The 21,426-nt window shown below is 35.3% G+C and overlaps 1 protein-coding gene across 1 annotated transcript; it reads left to right on the forward strand.

Moving 5' to 3' along the window:
- The first annotated feature begins 20,299 nt into the window (after positions 1-20,299).
- LOC122279755 (umecyanin-like) lies at positions 20,300-21,412 on the forward strand. The gene is made up of 2 exons (XM_043090562.1): positions 20,300-20,654; positions 20,930-21,412. Exons 1-2 carry the CDS (start codon positions 20,477-20,479, stop codon positions 21,286-21,288), a joined length of 537 nt encoding a protein of 178 aa, XP_042946496.1. The 5' UTR covers positions 20,300-20,476; the 3' UTR covers positions 21,289-21,412.
- The last annotated feature ends 14 nt before the right edge of the window (positions 21,413-21,426 follow it).

The raw sequence follows: 21,426 nt of genomic DNA on the forward strand, positions 1-21,426 counted from the left end.
TTTTTTGTAAATATCGTTATATTTCTTTTAATTCATTGTAACTAAAAATTATCATCTATATTATATATATTTATATATATGTTTGTGTTATTCTTAAATTGGAATAAGTGCATTTTTATCTTTCTATCAATCCAAATCCAAAAATATTATAATTATATAATTAACGTGACTTTATATGTCATATACGATAAAAAAAATTAATTAATTAATTTCGCAATAAGCCATATCATGTTTCTCGAAAACGTGAAGAGTTTCCAAACAGTCGGGATACTTTTTGGGATATTTCAGAATATTTTTGGGATATTTTAGGATAAGAGAAGACTTTTAGGATTTTTTTTTTAAATATTTCTAATTAACAAATCACATATTAACAAATCACATGTTAATTAAGTAGATATGTGTGATGTAAAACTTTGTTATAGCATTTCTCATATTTAAAACATCAAAAATATTTTTTTCCCTCATTTCTCAACAACAGTTCTTCATAAGAACTCGATAATACTTTTTGTTATATCTGAATTTGATTTGATGATTATCTTAATTTAGTTTCATAATTATCAAATCACCTTATTTTATTTTTATAATTATAAATTAAGATATTTAATTTTTATTATGATAAAGATATTTATAATATCTGATTTCTATGTAATTTTTCTATAAATATGGATCAATACTTTGTATTCAATAATAAGATAATAAGAAAGATATAGCTCTATCTCCGTCATTCTCTCATTCTCATCTCTTTTCTATTATGTTTTATGTTTTCTATCATGGTATCTTGGCTAACGCCAAACTCAATCCTTTATTTCTTTTAAAATCATTATGTCGGCTTTACCTCTCATGAAATTTTCATTGTCAGTTCAATTATGTATTGTCTCAAATTCATGCACTTAGTATCTTTATTAGTTTTAAGCCTTTCTTTTTTCTTTTCTTTTTTTATTTGATTTGTTATAAGTATTGTTTGAAACCCGAGATCCATATTTGGCCTTTTGATCTTAGTCTTATAATTGACCAAAGCCATATGCAGTCTATTGTTGGCCACATCTCCAAATTTGATGTTCCAGTTGCCTATCATTTCATCACTAACGCTATTTTTATCATCTCATCAATAAATGGATATGAATGATACATTCTAATTTCAAACTTTAGTTTTTGAAATTCTCTACTTTGAATTTGAGGGAATGTTGGAGATAATGAATCAAATTTTGATTTGGTTTCATAATTATCAAATCAATTGATTTAGTTTTCATAATTATCAAAACAAGAGATTCAATTTTTATTATGATAAAGATATTTACCTAATCTAATCTCTATGTAATTCCACTATAAATAGTCTAGTACTTTGTATTCAATAATAATTAAGAATTAAGAATAAGAAAGATATAAAACTCAAAGTCTTTGATCTCTCCTTCTCTCCTTCCCCGTCTCACTTTCTATCATATTTTATATTTTTCACCGTTATCTCTCACAAAAAACTAAAATTTCTTTATCTAAATAACCTTTTAATCCTTCTTACCTACTTTTACAAACCCTAATATAAAATACGTCTCAAAATATATTTTATCTAAATAATTTCTCATTTTACTTGTCCACGCTCACAAAACCCATTACAAAGTACATGTCAATTTTTATTTTAAAGCCTTCTAACAAATTAGCTAAATTTTTACTCGTTGCTTGGATCGAGACCGTAATTTGCAGGATTCAAGCATGCCCTTAATTAGTTGTTTACATGTCATAACGTTACATGGATATATTGTACATATAAGATCAAGTAAAATATGTTCTTTTTTAGAAAAGCAAATGAAGTGTATATCATCAGGTTAGTGATTTTTTACCCAGTGCCACTGATGATCTTTGGATATGATCCCTTAGAATTTGTTGGGAATTCGATTAAGACCTCTGAGGTCAGAAGCCCAGATAACATGACAAAGAACAAGAAGCAAGAGCAAGGCAACCAAAGGTCCAAAAGTATGCAAAACATTAAAAAGCAAGGGAGCAAATGAAAACGAGGGAAGCAAAACATAATGGTCGGCCGACAAGATGATGAGGGCAAACAAAGTAGGACGAATGCATATATGGGAGTAGAGTCATCAAACGTAAGGCCTAGCTCATCAAGTGTTGATCAATGCACCTCACATGCAAGTAAGTACGTACAATCATCACATTTAATACTACAAGACGTCATGAAAGATCATGTGCAGTTAAATGAAATATGGCGGATAGTATGATGCTGCAATTGATGCGATATTGACCGAAACAATATGGCACCTAACTGCATGCTATATATATACGTTGTCAATGGTATTGATTTTTATGTTCTACGTAAGGCCGGTTCCCTTACGTCGACATTGAATATTCCTATTAGTAGAGGTAAGGGTACTTAAATTTGCACTCACCGAACTAGTTCCAATCAATTAATGCTTCCAGCCTGTAACAAAATGGATTACAGAGCAGGAAACCTAGAAATTGGCCGTGAAAGGAAAAAATCTCTTTCTGTTATGTGTATAATCTATTAATCGACTTGTGTTTATACAATTATAGAAAAGAATATTCTAACAACCTATTAAATGAAAATACAATGTTGCCCTTATGTACAACTCAGCATAAACAAATCAAAGAATAAAAAATAATAGACTAGCTCTCAGCATTAGTTGGCGCCTTCCTTTTGTTCAAAATCAGAGATGATATTGAGGATTGCATGACATGCTCCAATACGCCCCCCTCCCCCCCCGCCCCGCCCCGGAAGATGGAGCGTGCACAATAAGAACTCCCCATCTTGGACAAGTGATGGTAAAGAATAGTGGAGGGTAGAGCCTTAGTGAAAATATCTGTCAATTGAAGAGCACTTGAAACATGACATGTTTGGATGCTAGCTACCCTCTTAAATTTGGTCACGTATCAAGTTGCAATCGAGTTCTATATGTTTCATCCTCTCGTGGAAAACAGGGTTGGTGGCGATGTGGATGGCAGCTTTTTTGTCACAGTGCAATAAGACAGCTTGTGGATGAGATACTTGAAGGGCAGAGAGGATGTAGGCACAACCATGTGAGTTCCAAGCATGTTTCTACCATTAAACGATACTTAGCCTCGGTTGAGAAGCGAGACACAATAGATTACTTCTTTGATTTCTAGGAAATCAAAGAAGGAGCTAAGGAATATGCAATAACCTGTTACCGAGAGCCTGGTGTCAGGACAGGAGGCTCAATCCGAGTTGCAATAAGCATTGAGTTGAAGAAAAGATGAACTAGAGAGAAGTAAACCCTGTCCAAGTGCAGCCTTAAGATATTTCAAAATTTTCTGAGCTGCTAACAAGTGGAAATTAATTAACTAAAGGTTTGCACACTATAACAAATGTCAAGTCGAGTGATTGTGAGATAGAGAAGACGACCAATTAATCTCCTATATACACTTGAGTCTGATAATGGTTTGCCTGAAGATTGACTTAACTTGAGATTTTGCTCCATGGAAACTTTAGTTGGCTTGCTGCCAAGATTTCCAAAATCTACTAGAATGTCCAAAAAGTATTTCCTTTGGCACAAATGAATGCTCTTGGAGGATCTAGTAATTTCAATTCCAAGAAAATATCTCAATAAGCCGAGATCCTTTATTCTGAATTTGCTATTAAGAAAATCCTTTAAGGGATTCACACAAGCAAGATCATTACTAGCCACAAGTATGTCATCAACGTACACAAGTAAAGCTATAAAAGAACCATTAACCTCTTTGGTGAAAAGGCTGTAATTAGCCTTAGATTGAGAGAAACCAGATTCGATTAAATATGTGGAAAACTTAGAATACCATTGCCTCAAAGCTTGTTTGAGGCCATATAAACTTTTGAGTAACCCACAAACTTGAGTGGGTTTCCCTTTGGTGCAACCATGAGGTTTCTTCATGTAAATTTTCTCATTTAAATTCCCATGTAAAAATACATTATTTACATCAAATTGATGTAAATGCCAGCCCTTAATTGAAGCAATGGCAAGAAGACACCTCACGATTACCAATTTGGCAACAGGTGAGAACGTCTCATGAAAATCAACTCCTTCAAGCTGGGTGTAGCCATTGGCTACTAAATGGACCTTTAATCTCTCAACTGAGCCATCAGAGTGATATTTGATTTTATAAACGTATTTACAATCCATTGGAACTCTGTCGGGAGGCAAATCTGTAAGTATCCAAGTGTTGTTGGTTTCTAAAAGCACTAGTAGTGGGCTCAACAAATACAAAATTTGGAAAAAGTTCAACTAAATTGTACAAAATGAGATTGTAGTGGGCTCAACAAATGAACAGTAAATTTAACTTTCAACATTCTCACTGGCCAAATATATTGAGCCACTGCCGCTAGCCAAAATAATATTTTGGCATAAAAAATTCTATTCTCACTGGCGGGTTCATTTCGTTTCGTGCTTGCTTTGGTCTTCTTCCTCATTCCTAGGCTACGCAACCAAAATCAATGTTTTCATATTCCTTTCCAGAATTTGTTTTTTATGGAGTAATGAAAATTTGTTTTTATTGGATTTTGATGTCGGCAAGGTCATTGATAATTCTTATACTTCTGTCCGCAGGGTCCTTTTCCAGAATTTCAGTATAGTATAGTGAAAGATTTTAATGCTATAACAATTAGAATTAAAATAATGAGAAGTTAAAAATTAATATTTTAATAGAATAGTAAAAGATTTGTTGAATCTATTATTTTGTGTTGTAAAAAGTGGCTAGTTAAAATGTGTAAAAGTGAGTTTTCTAGCTAAATTTTAGCCAAAATTTATTGAGACCACTACTAGTGCTCTAAGGTAGCCAATTTAGTGTCCATGGCCTGGCACAATTCAGGGTGGCTAAGTGCTTGTCTATAGTTTTTGGTTCAAAATGGGTAGAGATAGAAGTGGAAAAAACTTGATAAGTGGGTGAAAAAGCATGATAACATAAAGTATTTGCAAGAGGAAAAAACTTACCTGGTAGAGGTCCAAGCTTCGTGGTCAACAATTGGTTGGAAGAAATGAGAGTTGCCTGTTGACAATAGAAGTCCTGCAAAAATTTGGGTGCACTCCTAAATCTGGTTGACTTGCAAGGAAGAGGTGGGAGTGAAGGAAGGAGTGTAGATGAAGAAAGGGTGGTAGAGGGAGAAGTTGGTAGTACAGATGGAGAAGAAACTGGTGAGGTAGGGCAGGAGTTGGTGGGGTAGAGAGTGAAAATTGATGAGCATTGTTGGGAGGGGGTAGGATTGTTTGAAGTGAGGTTCTGGGAATTAAAATTGAAAAGAGTAGGTGTGGTGAGAGGGATGGTGGAGGGGAGAGATGTATCATACTCAGAAGACTTTTGTATTGAATGGAAAAACTCCTTCATGAAATGCAGCATCCTGAGAATACAAAACCTGGTTGGTTTATATGTCTAACAGCTTGTAACCTTTCACTCCAAATGGGTAACCTAGGAACACACATCTCTTACCTCTTGTATCAAACTTCTTTTGTCCATGAGATAAAGTGGAAGCAAAACTAAGGCAACCAAACTCTATGTGATGATAAGTGGGGGGTTTATTGAAAATGGTTTCAATGGGGTTTTATTGTAAAGTAATGGTGTGGGGTCTTGTTTATAATGTAAATTGTAGTTAGGATACAATCACTCCAATATTTAAGAGGAAATTGAAATTGTAATGCCTGAGCTACATTCATGATGTGTTGATGTTTACGCTCAACTATCCCATTTTGTTGGGATTTTTTGACACAACTTGTTTGGTGGATAATGCCCTTGGATTTGAAGAAATCTATCATAGAGAATTCTTTGCCATTATCACTTCTAAGCACTTTGATTCTTTTGTCAAATTGTGTTTCAATTAAGGAGTAAAAACTTTCAATACATTGTCTTACTACATACTTGGTTTTGAGCATGTAGACTCATGTGGTCCTTGAGAAATCATCAACAAGAGTTAGGAAAATTGAAGAACCATCAACTGCAACAGTGGGGTGAGGGCCCCATATGTCACGATGAACAATATCAAATGCATAAAGAGACTTAGTTGTGGAAATTGGAAAAGGAAGACGATGTTGCTTGGCCAAAGGGCAAACACAACAAGGTGATTGATTAGTAGAACTCATGGTCTGTCTTACAAGGGGATCAGTGATTAAAAAGAGTCTAGAAAATGAAATGTGTCCAAGCCTACAATGCCATAAATCAGAATTGGAATCCTTGCAAGTAATAGAACCACTAAGAGGCTGGTCTTTATGGAGGAAAGCTGGGAAAACATCAACCAAAGCTAAGGGTGACACACCAAGTCGCAGCAAATGATATAGGCCTCCTCTCACTTCACCCATCCCAATCATTGTCCATGAGGCTAAGTCTTGTATAAAGCACAAATGAGAAAAGAAAATAAGACATCAAGTCGAGTTAAGAGCAAGATTTTTGGTAGAAATTAAATTGAATTTCAATGAGGGAACACAAAACACATTTTGAAGCACTAGAATTGGTGATAGACATACAACACCAATGTGAGTAACAGGGACAGCTGCACCATTAGGTAATTTAATCAAAGAGGAAACAGTAGCAATGATGGATGTATAAAGGAAGGGGCAACAGATCATGTGATCTGTTGCTTTGGTATCGATAATCCAAGAGGGAGTTTATGATGAAACAGGTGTGTGTGTGTGTGTGTGTGTGTGTGTGTGTGTGGATAAACAGGTGGCCATACCAGAAACTTTAGAGTTAGGAATAGGATGAGAAGAGGGTTGAGCAACCGAGATGGTGGCCATGGCTAAGCTGGAGTCCTTAGAATTCAGCAATGCAAGGAGTTGATTGTATTGGCTCTTGGTGAGACCCATGGGCTCAATGGATTCCTTATCAATATCTTCATTGGAATAGGGTCGAGATGAAGCAACATCAGCAGTAGAGTTCTTAGTCTTTCCATGGAGTTTTTGACCAGATGGATACTCGTGTAGTTTATAACACTTGTTAATGGAATGATCAATCATGTTATAGTGGGAACACAAAGGTGGGGTAGCATTTCTTACCTTAAAACAATTTTCAAGGGAGTGACCCTGAATTTTGCAATGAGTGCAATAAGGGCGGGTTGATTTCTAGGTGTTGGATGGGAAAGATTTCTGGTTTGGTTTGGTGGATGGAAAAGTAGTTTTAGCCATTATAGCCATAAGGTCAGGGGTAGGGGATTGGTGAAGCATGAGGTGTTGACGTTCTTGTTGTTGAATCATGGAGAAAACTCGATTAAGAAGGGATAGGGCCTCAAGCATAATCTGATCTCATGAGGAGGAATAAGCATCGTTGAGGCCCATGAGAAACTGTATAACACAGTCTCTGTCATAGTGATCGTGAAGAACTTTTAGCTTGCCACAATCACAATCAGGTAAAGGGTCATAAATAGCCAATTCATCCCCAAAAGCTTTCAAACGGCCAAAATAAACGCTAATATAATCCTGACCTTGAGAGAGGCTAGCAAGGTCGCGTTTCAATTGGAAAATACAACCATTTTGCTGTGTAAGACGGTCCTGAAGTTTGAGCCAAAGAATTCTGGAATCACTGACCAGAGCAAGGTTGAATTTAACAAATGCGCTTACTGAATTTTGAAACCAAGAAACTACTAGATTATTGCATCCTTCCCAGGCTTCAAGGAGGGGATCTGCATCATCGATTGGTTTTGGAAGAGTGTCATTGATAAAACCAAACTTATTCTTGGCGCAAAGAGCACGATTGCAGCGCGAGATCAACTGACGTAGTTATCGGCAGTTAAAAGGTCTGAGACCAAAGCAGCGGCTGGATTATCACCATTGTCTATGCGAAAGGGATTGAAAGGATCTAAAAAGTTGAGATACCTTTCACTCGAAGTTTTGAGGACGGTGTTAGAATCTTCTTTATCAGAGGTGCTTGACATGGCGTGGATTTGGGATCGAAGGGAGCGCTGATACCATGTAACAAAATGGAATATAGAGCAGGAAACCCAAAAATTGGTGAAAGGAAAAAATCTCTTTCTATTATGTGTGGAATCTGTACATCAACCCGTGTATATACAATTACCAAAAAGAATATTCTAACAATCTATTAAATGAAAATACAATGTTGCCCTTATTTACAACTCAGCATAAACAACTCAAAGAATAAAAATTAACAGACTAGCTCTCAGCATTAGTTGGTGCCTTCCCTTTGTTCAAAAACAGAGATGATGTTGAGGATTGCATGGTATGCTCCAATACAGCCTTCCACTAGGAGATGGTCCGAATTCAAATAGAGAAAAGCATGCATTAAAGCATCCTGTCTTTGCCCACACTATGACCCCAAAAAAGTCAGATTTTGAACAACCAAATGGCCAATATATAGTACCAAGACTCCCCCTCAGTGGCTTAAACTAGCTAACTAGCTAGGGGCCGGGGCTGCCCTTTATGGGGCCTTGTCTCGATCAATTGTCTTTGTATTCGCACTAATTGAGTCTCAATATATAGTAATTTTATGCTAATTTTTGGGGGAAATTAATACTTATTATAAAATTGTTTTTGCAAACAGGCATTAATTAATATATTATTTCATGATCAGTTGATCAAACTCGGATTCGATCTGATGACATGCATGCCTGTCATGATCATGCTGATCTTATGATCATCTTTCCTCATTAAAATTTTTGTGTGAAGGTTGTAAAACTAATTATATATAATGCATGTGCGTACGATCATGAGTTAAGTATTGTGTGCTCTTAAGTAAATTCGTATCGAAGAAGCCACGGAAGCTGATAGAAATAGTGCAGTTGAGGCCTCTCATAATTCATCCCTTGGCCGATCGAGGGCATAAGATCAATATGCAACGTCCCAACCATGCAAATAAAAGTACTAGCTACAATGAACAATTAAAGCCAACATATATATATATATTGAATGTATCAATAAGCATGTTTTAAATAGTAATATTATTATATACAATTTTAGAGTATGCAAATTCTGTATACTTTCTTTTAAAAAAATATGAGTTTTATCATTAAAAAATAATTTCTTTACGTGGGTTTCAAACTTTAACTATTTTTTTCAAAGAGAATGAGCAAAACTACTTGCATATTCTAAAACTATAAACATCAGTTCTTGATTTTAAAATAGGTTTTTTCTCATCCATCTAGAAGACTAATTAACTTGCTAGGTATACTTTCAACCGTCTCCTTTTCCTTTGGAACATGATCTGTCACATATTTGCAAACCTAATTAATGAATTATAATTAGTTCATATATACCAAAGTTCATCATGAATATATTCGAGTTTGCTACGGCCTAAAACTTTTATACCAAAGTTGAAAATTCCTCGTAAGTTCCATGTATACGAGGAATACTGGATTTGTCTCGTCCCACTCGTTGATATTATATATTTATTATATAAATTTTGACTGATCACTGACTAACATTGGTTTCACCGCCATTTACGTCTGTCGCAACCTTCGATATATCGTTTTGATGCATCAATGCCCAATTTCCTTAGGAAGCCAAGAAATTTCATGCCTTGTTTTGTGTACGAGTACAATTAATGATTCTTTTGTCATTTTGTTTCAAACGAAGAAGACATACCTATCGCACGTCCTTCAATTATGTTGAAACCAAGATAATTATACAGATCAAGAAAACAAGAGGAGTTTTCATTACTTCCGAAAACAACGGCTAGCTTTAATAAGATAATAGCGCGCGCCTAGCTAGCTAGGATAATAACTAAGCCATTATATATTGTGCTCGTATTCTCCCTCGACTAAACCTCTTAAATATATAATCCCAATCAAAAGCTCTTATTCAATCCATTTCTCATCTGGGTTTCTCAAGTCCCTTTAGGGGATTCAATGGGAGCCAGTTTCAGCAGTTTCAAGCTTTGTAGCTCAGAGCGAGAGCAGCCAATTGGAGCAGTAGTACTAAGCTCCGATTCTAGTAATTATAATACAAGTACTAGATCAGGATCAGCAATCATTGATCAGGTGTTGAAACCAGCCGAGTTCTGGAAGAAGAAGAAGAAGAAGATCGTGATGATGATGATGAAGAAGAAGAGACAGTCTGATCACCAACCAAATGAGAACATGGTCGCAAAGATCAGAAAGTTTACTTTAGAGGAGTTGATCATGGCTTCCCCAAGCAGGCCAGATTGCTTCACTAATGGAGGCGATTTGCATGTATTCAATCACTCTTATAAAAGGGTACACCCATCCTCGACAGGAGTACTCCATACAGATTTATCCTCTAAAGCAACAGACAGTTTCCCCTTGGAGAAAAGGGAACGTGATATTCATGAAGAAGCTGAAGTACTAGAATCTGTAGATTCTTTAATAAGCACAAGCCAAATTGGGAAGCTGAAAAAGAAGGTCAGTTTCAAATTGCCAGAAGAGGCTGACATCATCGTATTTTACTGATCTCCAGCTAGGCACTGATCATCGTGTCTGTTCCGAATGTACGTCCGCAATAACGACTTCGAAATGCATGGCCAGGTTTTCTATCCGGATTAATATGGTCTATATATGTTTATTATGTGTAAAAGGTGAAATTTCTCTTGCACACTATTCTAATCCCTTTGTTTTGGGGATCGGAATTCATTACTGTACTACTCTTTCTTTGATTGTATGAAAGATAATACATACAGCGAGAGAAATTAAGCCTATCGAAGCAGAATTTTAACTAGGGTTTGAGTGGAAAATAATGTTGCATGCTGCACGTGGATCAGTTTCATGGTGCATGCAGAACTGCTGGGGGATCGGACGTGCTTGCAGGCTGATGATGATTCTATTTATAATAGGCTTCAGAAGTTTTCATAGAAAATAGTTAATTAATAATCTGTGTAATGAAACCAGGAATTTCTGCGTTCGCCTGATGATGCATTAACTTAATTGTTATCATGAATGCATGGTAACGCACCTTTTTTATTTTTTATTTTTTTCTAATCGGTAATTTCAACATAGATGTGTATGCGCGCGTGTTATAACTACAAAAGGATTTCATAAAAGAAAATCTACCAACTGGTTACATGGCTTCATATGATACTGTCTGTTAGATGATCTACTTTACAAATTCTACAAAAAAAATTGAGTATTTGTGATGGATAATTTTTGACGAGAATGATTATTTACGATAAAAACAAACTCATTTAAGCATTTTAGCAAGACATAATCGACTAAAAACAAGTAGTTTTCTTGTAGTAATATTAAAATTAACTTTATAGTCTAACATACCATATTAAGCTAAGTAATTTTGTAGTTTTATTTTTATAAAGATCTCTTTATCATTAAATCATTTCTCAGATATATATATATATATATATAAATATATTATATATATATATATATAGTGTCAAAAACTAAGCTCGGCTTAATTATTTGTCGTTTTGTAAATCTTAAAATGTTAAAATTAAAATCGTTATAAACGGATAACTGACGCGGCGCTAGTTCAAACTGATCCTTAAAAAATATGCATGTACTGATGTTGGTATCAAAGTTTTGAATTCTGTTCTGATAACCATTTCAGTTGAAGTATTGGAATGTAATATTTCGATATCGGTACGTTTCGATATACCATTCGGGATAGACATTATATGAATAAATTATATATAATAATTATATTCCAAAATAAAACCAATATAAATTTTAAAAGCATACATACTTGATAAATTTAATAACACTTTCCAATAGTCAATACAAGTCTAAAAATCTAAAATCAAGAAGAAAATTTTAAAATCAATCATGCAAACCAAGTAAGTCAATGAATAAATGAATTACGCAAGCTAGTATTGGTCATTTATGGAAGGAAAGTTAAATTTGAAAAAGATGTTCTACAAGGACAATCTCCTGCATGCCTTGGTTATCAAAGCAACTATAGTTATTTCATTTAATATATAGGGATTATGATGGGCCAAAGATCAGGAATGACGAACGCGACTTGATTTCAACCAACCAATTAGTCTAAGCTTCGGTTTACCTTTCTCTTTCAATTATTTCTAAACTTGATAGGAATTTGGAATATTTACAAAAAAAACCAGCAGAATTAATTTTGGACCGAAATCTAAATTCTGGACGAAATGGGCTGGAACGATCAGAATTCTGTCAGGTACAAAATAGAGAATTCCAATATCATTTCAGCCATTATTCAAGAATGAAAAATTCTGACCATTTCAACCAAAACGGATCGATATTCAAAACTTTAGTTGGTAATCTTTGTTAACTTGCCATATTAATGAAACAACTCATACTATTGATGAGCAATATATAGTACTAATTTGTATTCTAGTTCTGTCATTTTTCGGCTCTACTCATTGATATTGAATAATTTTTTAAATAAAAATTATTTAAAATGAGTCTCATCAAGGCCATACTAAAATTAATATTCTATTACATTCAACTTTTGGCACTTAATTAGCAAGTGTTTATTTTCCTCATGACATCCATATATACCTTTCTAATTACTCTTATATGGTGGTTGATTTTCTAATTCATGAGAATTGGGAAAATATGGATTAATTAATTGGAAAGTGTGTTTTTTAACTTCCAATTCGATGTGAATCACTATCATGCTTTTTATTAGCATAGCACCATCTATTCCAAAATTGTCCTAGAATACTCTAGAATGTAATTCTCCTTTTCTGTTATTCTTTTTATTATTCTCTTGTAACAAAATGATTCCTTTGTAAAGTGTATAAATATACACTACCTCACACTATCAATACAACTTGGAAATTCAGTAAAGCACTAACATGGATGAGAGCTGCTCGACTAGCAGTCTCATGATCCATGGCTACGCCCTCATCTTCTTCCTCACAGTCCCACTCATCCATCCTCTCTTCTTTCTCTCATGTTGTCACTACTAAACTCACCACCGAAAATTACTTACTCTGGAATGTCCAAATTTCTGCATTCCTTCGAGGTCAGGACCTCTGTGGATACATTGATGGAACCTCGCGTTGCCCTGTGCAGCTTCTACCTACCAGCGACAATGCACTACCCAAAATCAACCCAGACTATCTTGCTTGGATAAGGACAGATAAGCTAGTGCTTAGCATTTTGTTCTCATCTCTCTCAGATTTTGTTCTTGGACAAGTCCTCTCCTCTAAAACTGCACAAGAGCTATGGCTCTCTTTGAAAACCATGTTTGCCTCTCATTCACAAGCAAAGGAATTCCAAGTCCACTATCAACTTACAAATCTTTCCCGTGGTGATTTGTCCGTCTCAGATTATTTTGCAAAGGTTAGAAACCTTGCTGATACACTAGCTGCAACCGGTAACCCTCTTCAAGACAAAGAATTTGTCTCCTACCTTCTCAATGGTCTCGGACCAGCCTATGAATTCTTTGTGACCTCTCTCACTTCAAGATCTGATCCTCTTTCCTCATCCGAACTTTATTAGTTGCTGCTCATTCATGAAAATAGACTTGCTCATACTGCTAACATTGCTAAATCTCTTGTTGAGCCTTCTGTTAATTACAACAGTCGTGATCAGCGAGGAAGAGGTCATTTCTGTGGTAGTCGACAAGGCAGAGGAAGAGGTGGTACTGGTAGATCTCAGACTCGTGGTGGACGCTCTTTCAATCCTTCAGGGAACTATTCTCAAATACCTAGTGGCCTAAGAACCACTTGCCAAGTTTGCAATAAGCAAGGACATATTGCTCTTCAGTGCTGATACAGATTTGACCACTCATACCAACTGGATCTACCTCAATAATTTTTTGCAAACCACACTTCCTCTACCTTCTACTCTGACCAAAATTGGTATCCCGATTCAGGAGCCACCCACCATATTACCCATGATATCACCAATCTTAACCTTCACAATGAACCCTACTTTGGTGTGGATGCAATTCGTGTAGGTGATGGATCGTGCCTTCCCATTCAACACACTGGCGACAGCTTTTTTACTTCCAATTCTGTTTCTTTCACTCTCAAAAATCTTCTGCAAATTCTGAATATCTCTGAAAACCTTATCTCTGTTTTACAATTTTGCATTCATAATTCTTGTTTCTTTGAGTTTCATGCAATTCACTTTTTCTGTGAAGGATTCTCAGATAGGGAAAACCCTTCTCACTAGTCCCACTCGTAACGGCCTCTACCAATTTCCTTCAATAAAATCTGTTGCCTCCACTCATCTTGGTGAACGGACTACGCTTCCCACTTGGCATCAAAGATTGGGTCACCCCTCTCTCCAATTGGTCTCCAAAATCGTGCACGATCACTGTCTGCCACTCTCCTCTAGAAGTTCTTCCTTCAAATGTCATGCCTGCCCACTTGCAAAGAGTTGCCAACTTCCATATGGGCCGAGTCAGTCCACTTACATGAAGCCTTTGCAATTACTCTGCTCAGATCTCTAGGGCCCATCTCCTGTTACTTCAAATGTGGCTTTCGTTACTATGTTTCTTTCATAGATCAATTTACTCGCTATACATGGTTCTTTCCATTAAAAATGAAATCTGATGTTCAATCTATTTTTTCTCAATTTTTACCCTTCGTTGAAAGACTCTTTAATTGTAAATTGATTACCCTTCAAACTGATGATGGTGCCGAATTTAAACCTATTACTTCTATCTGTTCTAAACTTGGCATCACTCACAGACTACCTTGTCCATATGCCCATCAACAAAATGGATTAGTAGAGCGTAAGCATCGACATATGTTGAAACTGGGCTTACTCTCTTAGCTCATTCCTCTCTACCCACCACTTATTGGGTTAAGGCTTTTGAAAATTCGGTCCACTTAATTAATATGCTTCCTTCAAAACCTCTTAATAATAAATCCCCTCACTTCATGGTTTATCAAAAACATCCAAATTATTCCTCATTAAAAGTTTTTGGGTGCGAATGTTGGCCCAATTTAAGGCCCTACAATAAACACAAACTTAACTTCCGCTCTATTTCCCGTGTATTTTTGGGCTACAGCACCTCACATAAAGGCTACAAATGTCTTGAGCCCAACACCAATAGGCTTTACATTTCCAGGGATGTAACCTTTGATGAAGGCTCCTTTCCCTTTTTAAAACAACAGACCATCTCTCTTCCATCTAACTCACCCTCCTTGGCCCAAACCCATGTTTCTCTTCCCCTCTTTACTCGATCCATTCTCGGCCCAAGACCAGCCTCAAGCCCAGGCCCGTCTCACATATCCCATTCCTCCTCTTTACCTATCCCGATCTCTGCCTCTTCAAGTAACCCTAATTCCTCTTCCAGTTCCTCTGCCACCGATATCATCTTCCCCTCCTCGGATTCTACTCATTCTTCTCCAACTTCTAATCCTCATAATTCTTTGCCCATTCCACACAGATCTTCCTCTACCCTTATTCCTTCGAGATCACCCATCATAACTCGGAGTCAAACCAATTCCTCTCGTCCACGAACTCTCACGGATGGCACGATTCACTACCCGCAACAGACTTGCCTCAACACCACGGTGGATGTTTCCGATGAAACATTCAGTTTCTCTGCCGCCTCTAAGTTTCTCGAATGGTATGATGCTATGTCTGTTGAATATAATGCCTTGCTTCAAAATAATACTTGGACATTGGTACCTCATCTTCCAACCTTTAATATTCTTGGATGTCGATGGCTTTATAGAACCAAATTGAACTTTGATGGTTCTTTTGCTTGTAGACAGGCTCAGTTGGTAGCCAAAGGCTACCACCAACAGTCGGGTTTGGACTACAACGAAATGTTTAGTCCTGTGGTTAAATCCACTACCATCCGTCTGATTTTGTCTCTAGCTGTTAGTCAAAACTGGCCTCTACACCAAATAGATATTCAGAATGCTTTTCTACATGGTTCATTGACTGACATGGTTTAAATGCAGCAACCTCAAGGGTTTATCAACTCTGCTTATCCTCACTATGTTTGTAAATTGAACAGGCTTATCTATGGCCTTAAACAGGCCCCACATGCCTGGTTTGCCCAACTCAGTAACTGGTTGATTGAGTATGGTTTTTCAGCCTCTAAGGCAGATCCCTCATTATTTATTCTCAAGAATGGTGATCTGATCATTTACTTATTAATTTATGTTGATGACATGGTTATAACCTCTTCACAATCGCATGCCATTGATTCTCTTTTTTCTTCTCTGGCCACTGCTTTTCCTGTCAAAGACTTGGGAAAGCTGTCTTATTTTCTTGGACTTGAGATTGACTATGCTGATGCTGGCTTATTTTTGTCACAACGGAAGTATGTCAAAGATCTGTTGGCTAGAAGCAATATGCTTTCTACCAAACCAATGACCTCACCTATGGCAGCTTCTCTTAAGCTGTCTCAATATGATTCTCCTGAGTTTGAGGACTGCACTCTATTCAGAAGCATTGTAGGAGGGTTACAGTACATGTCCATGACCAAACCTGATATAGCCTTTGCTGTAAACAAGGTCTGTCAGTTTATGCATTGCCTGAAGCTCTCCCACTGGATTGCTGTTAAAAGAATTCTTCGCTACTTAAAATGAACTCTCAATCTTGGTTTGTTTTTTAAGAAGAGTTCCACCCTTTCTCTTCAAGCTTATACTGATGCTGACTGGGTTGGATACCCAGATGATAGACGCTCCACTGGTGGCTTCTGCATCTTCCTTGGTCAACAGTTGGTCTCCTGGAGCTCCAAGAAGCAGAAAACAGTTGCAAGATCTAGCACTGAAGTAGAGTACAAATCCCTAGCCTCTACGGCTGCTGAATTGATCTGGCTACAAACATTGCTCCGTGAACTTGGCATCTCTCTGTCACAACCACCCACTCTTTGGTGTGACAACATTGGTGCAACCTTTCTCTCTGCAAATCCACTCTATCATTCACGCACAAAACACATGGAAGTTGACTACCACTTTGTTTGTGGTCGTGTTGCTGCAAATACTCTCAAAGTCTCATACTGCAGCTCGAAGGACCAGATGGCTGATGTTTTTACCAAACCTTTAATTTCATATAACTTCCTTCATTTCCGTACGAGTCTCAATGTTGTTGATACCCCACTGGACTCGAGGGGACGTATTAGCATAGCACCATCTATTCCAAAATTGTCCTAGAATACTCTAGAATGTAATTCTCCTTTTCTGTTATTCTTTTTATTATTCTCTTATAACATAATGATTCCTTTGTAAAATGTATAAATATATATTGCCTCACACTATCAATACAACTTGAAAATTCAGTAAAGCAGTGGCTCTAACACTTTTCACACATATATAATTGGCATAATAAGATTTAATTTATAAAAATAAATTAAAATAAAATCCTATAAGAAATCAAATTTACCCCTATTATATATATATAGAATCAACATACAGTCTACTCTTACCAAGTTGTAAATATAATTATGAGTAATACTATACACCATACTACCATGATCTCACTTACATCCCATTATATATGATGTGACACATTTATCACAATTTGATGATAAATAAGCATGCAATAAATGATCATTCAATGATGGTAAATGTGTCACATCTTATTTAGTGGGATGCAAGTAGGATGGCAGTATGGTGTATGAAATTTTCCTATAATTATTAATATAGTAATGCTATAAACCATCATCATTCTATATGTATTATATTTTGAGTTTTGCTATATACAAGCAAAATTACGTACTAATTTACGTACCAATACTGATTCCTTTATATTTAAAATTTAAATTAGCACTGTTTCTAATAAAATTTATTTTTTAACCAATCACATTAGATTGGTGTACATATTAGTGTACAATTATGCTTGCAATTAGATTTTTTCTTATATTATATATAATGTGGCACATTTATTATCATTTAATGATAAAAAAATACAATAAATAATCATTCAATAGTGATAAATGTGACACATCAAACTTATTTAATGGGATGCAAATAAGATGATTCGTATGTTACATAGAATTTTCCTTATTAATATAATTTCTCAATAGAAACGTGGTATATGACTGAGGAACCACGCTTGCTTCTCTTTTAAGCCAGAGTTCGACTTATTATATGTAAGGATTTAAATTAATTTGGATGTTATCGATGCGCCTAGATCTAGACGAAGCTGCATGCGAGGTTACCATCCCATTGCATCCATCCTTACCAGAAAAGAAAGGTAAGAGAGCTTATAAAATAAGAAAAATCAAGACAGTGATCCGAAGATGACAAGATCAGAAGGTCAAGTAGTACTGATCTTCTTCATCGATCCAAAATTGACAAGGGAAAGAGCGCGCGGCTTCTCTCTTCATCTTCAATCTACTTGATATCTGCCAAAACTATGATCAATTAATATTAACGGATTATTCTGATGATCAGCAATCCGTACGTACGTCCTGCAAGCGAAATAGGATGAGCCATATGCATGCCTAGCTTGGCTGTAATTACAGCTTGCCTTTCAAGTTATTAAAATATATAGTTTTGTTATATACAAATAAAATTACTTATTAATTTACATATTAATATTAATTTTTTTATATTTATAATTTAAATTAGTATTATTTTTAATCAAATTTATTTTTTGATTAATCATATTAGATTAATATATATATTAATACATAATTATATTTGTAATTAAATTTTTTTATTAAAATAAGAGTGCTTTATAATTTACATGGCCCTTTTTCCATGTACTTATTTAAATTTCATTTAGTCTTCTAGTACGCTATCTGGCCCACCAACTCCATTCTAGGTATATACCTACCAGTCTACCACCTAGTCGCAACGGAATTTACAGTTTTTTGAGGGTACATAGGTCGAACTTACAATTTTCCCATGGATCAACTGTTCTCTAATTCCTTAGGAAAAACAACCAATATGAAAGTTAATGTCATCACGTCCTTGGTAGGGACTGGGATCATTATAGGCACCTGTCCCAACCAGATTTGGGCCCGATCGGACCCGACACAAAATTATATGATGTTCTTCTTCACGGAGGATTTCCAACAAGTATTTAAAGTTGTTAGATACAAATTCAGAGAATAAATACTTAATTTTTCTAATCTGATCTTTAAACAAACACGAAAACTGGAATGATAAAAATGCAGATATTATACTCTCTGGTTGGGGTGAGATTCATATGATATGATATATATGCATTTCAAACACATGATCACATTAATATAAAAATGGTGGCAGCGGCAGTATAGAATAATAGCTCAATTAATTTATTAAAAGAATTAATTGTGACATAAAACTTATAGTCATGACTACGTAAATATCGAAAAATAAAAAATAAATAAATATATATGAATTTAAATAAAAAAATTAATTTTTTAATAATAAATTATATTCTTTTAAATAATTACACGATAGATTTTAAAATTATAAATAGTATTACTCAATAATATCCGAAAGCAAAAGCGTAAACTAAACGCTGGACAGCTACGATTCTTACCTACAACTTCGGCTGTTTTTAGTTGGATTGAAATGCCGCTGTGGTTGTAGATTGGTGGTAAGTAAGCCTAGGGTTCTCTTTTGCATCCACATAAGTGGTTGACTTGAAAATAAATTATAAATTTATAAACTAACATAGTAAAATATAATATAATAGATTTATTTTATAAAAAAAATATTTTTATAATCTCATGTATCATGTCAATTTATAAATTTATTTTTTAAAAAAATATTTCTCTGTAATAATATTAAAGATTAAAGATATGTTTTGACTGATTTGGTTACATAAAATAAACCATTTCATCTCATCTAATTATTACAATAACTAATGTTATATACTAAACTATTATCTTATTTGCATCTTACTATATATGATGTGGCTTATTTATCACCATTTGATAATAAAAAAAATGTAATAAATAATCATTTAACAGTAGTAAATATGTCACATCTTATTTAATAGGATATAAATAGAATGGTAATATGCTATATAGAATTTTTCTTAAAAAGTTATATTATAATATTATTTTATTCAATTTTAAACAAAATATCTCATCTTATATTATATAAACTCTATAATCAAATGAGACTTAATCACAAAAATATTTTACACAAATAAAATCATAAATTGAAATAATTTAATGTAATTCAATATATATATATATTTTATTCTAAAATATAAGTAATATATTATATAAAAGTATGTCAGATAGTGATTTACTTTTATAGAAATAAAAAGCTATAAACTAATTAACAAAGGAAAATGCTAACCGCTCCAGTGTTTTTTTTCCTTTTTCTTAGTGATTAAGAAAATTTTATTTAAGATTATTATGAATTTTTATTTTTATTTTTTTTAAATGTTTAAAAGTATTAAAAATTGATGTGAAAAAAATAAAAAATAAAATAAAATCTTAGCTTAGCCAGAGGCGGTGGCTCTAGAAGGACCATTAACAAAAGGGTATGTTAAGTTAACTTTGGTTACGTCATCGTGCAGTTCCTTTATAACCAGCAAAATGGTACAATCTCGTGGGCTCATACCCATCAGCCTTGTTGCTTCAAGTAGGTTTGGGAAAGGAAGTTGCCTGGAAAGCGTTCCCTAGTGAGCTGAAACAGGCTAATCTACTCTGCCTCTAGCATTTTTAAATCTAGAGAGAGGGTTATTAAGCTGTTTTTGGGTTTTGGGTGATAATTAATGGCTGCAATGTTGAGGATGGTGGTTGTTGCTCTGTTTATCATCTCTGTGAGCCTCGGAGGGAAATGGGTCGGAGCCCAAGTGCATCATGTGGTCGGAGACGACCGTGGCTGGGACCCTGCTTCCGACTTATCTTCCTGGTCCTCCGGTAAAATCTTCAGGGTCGGAGACAAAATCTGTAAGCCTCTCTCTCTCTCTCTCCCCACTTCTAAGATTTTGAACTAAATAATATATTTTGGGTTATCGGGCAAATGGAGACTGGAACGAAAGAGAGCAGAAAGAAAATTATAAACTCTCTTTTTTTCGACTTTATTTTTTTCTTACGAACTTTTTTTTTTCTCGCCAACCAAACACGGGAAAAGTAGCTTAGATTTTGGTGTTATTATTATTGCTATTTGATATCCCTGGCCACAAGTATTTCTCTCTCCTTGAATGGACGTTTTGGATGGATAGGGTTCACGTACTCGTCAGCACAGGAAAGCATCGCTGAACTGAAGAGCAAGGAAGAATACGAGGCGTGCGATGTAAGCAACCCTATAAAGATGTACACGGACGGCTTGGAGAGCATTTCACTGGACGGAGAAGGAGTCCGCTACTTTGCGAGCAGCAAGGCCGACAGTTGCAGGAATGGTCTTAAGGTACACGTGGAGGTGCTGCCTCAGGGAGGACCTGAAATCCCAAAAGTGGCCGCATCAAAGGGCACAGTTTGGGCTGTAGCTGATGGGCCCACAACTCCTTCTGGCTCAGCCCATCTAATGGGGAGCCTTATCCTTTTAGCCGTTGGATTTCTTTGCTATGTTGTAGGTATTTGATGGGATTTTGTATGTTGTAATTCTATGGAGATGCTACCTATTCTCGGTTTGGGATCTTGCTATTTAAGGATTATTAATTGAACCATGCTACATAATATAATTTTATATAATTCGTTAATTTTAATTTACAATCTAATG

The sequence above is a fragment of the Carya illinoinensis genome, chromosome 10 (assembly GCF_018687715.1).
Source record: "Carya illinoinensis cultivar Pawnee chromosome 10, C.illinoinensisPawnee_v1, whole genome shotgun sequence".
Lineage (NCBI taxonomy): Eukaryota > Viridiplantae > Streptophyta > Magnoliopsida > Fagales > Juglandaceae > Carya > Carya illinoinensis.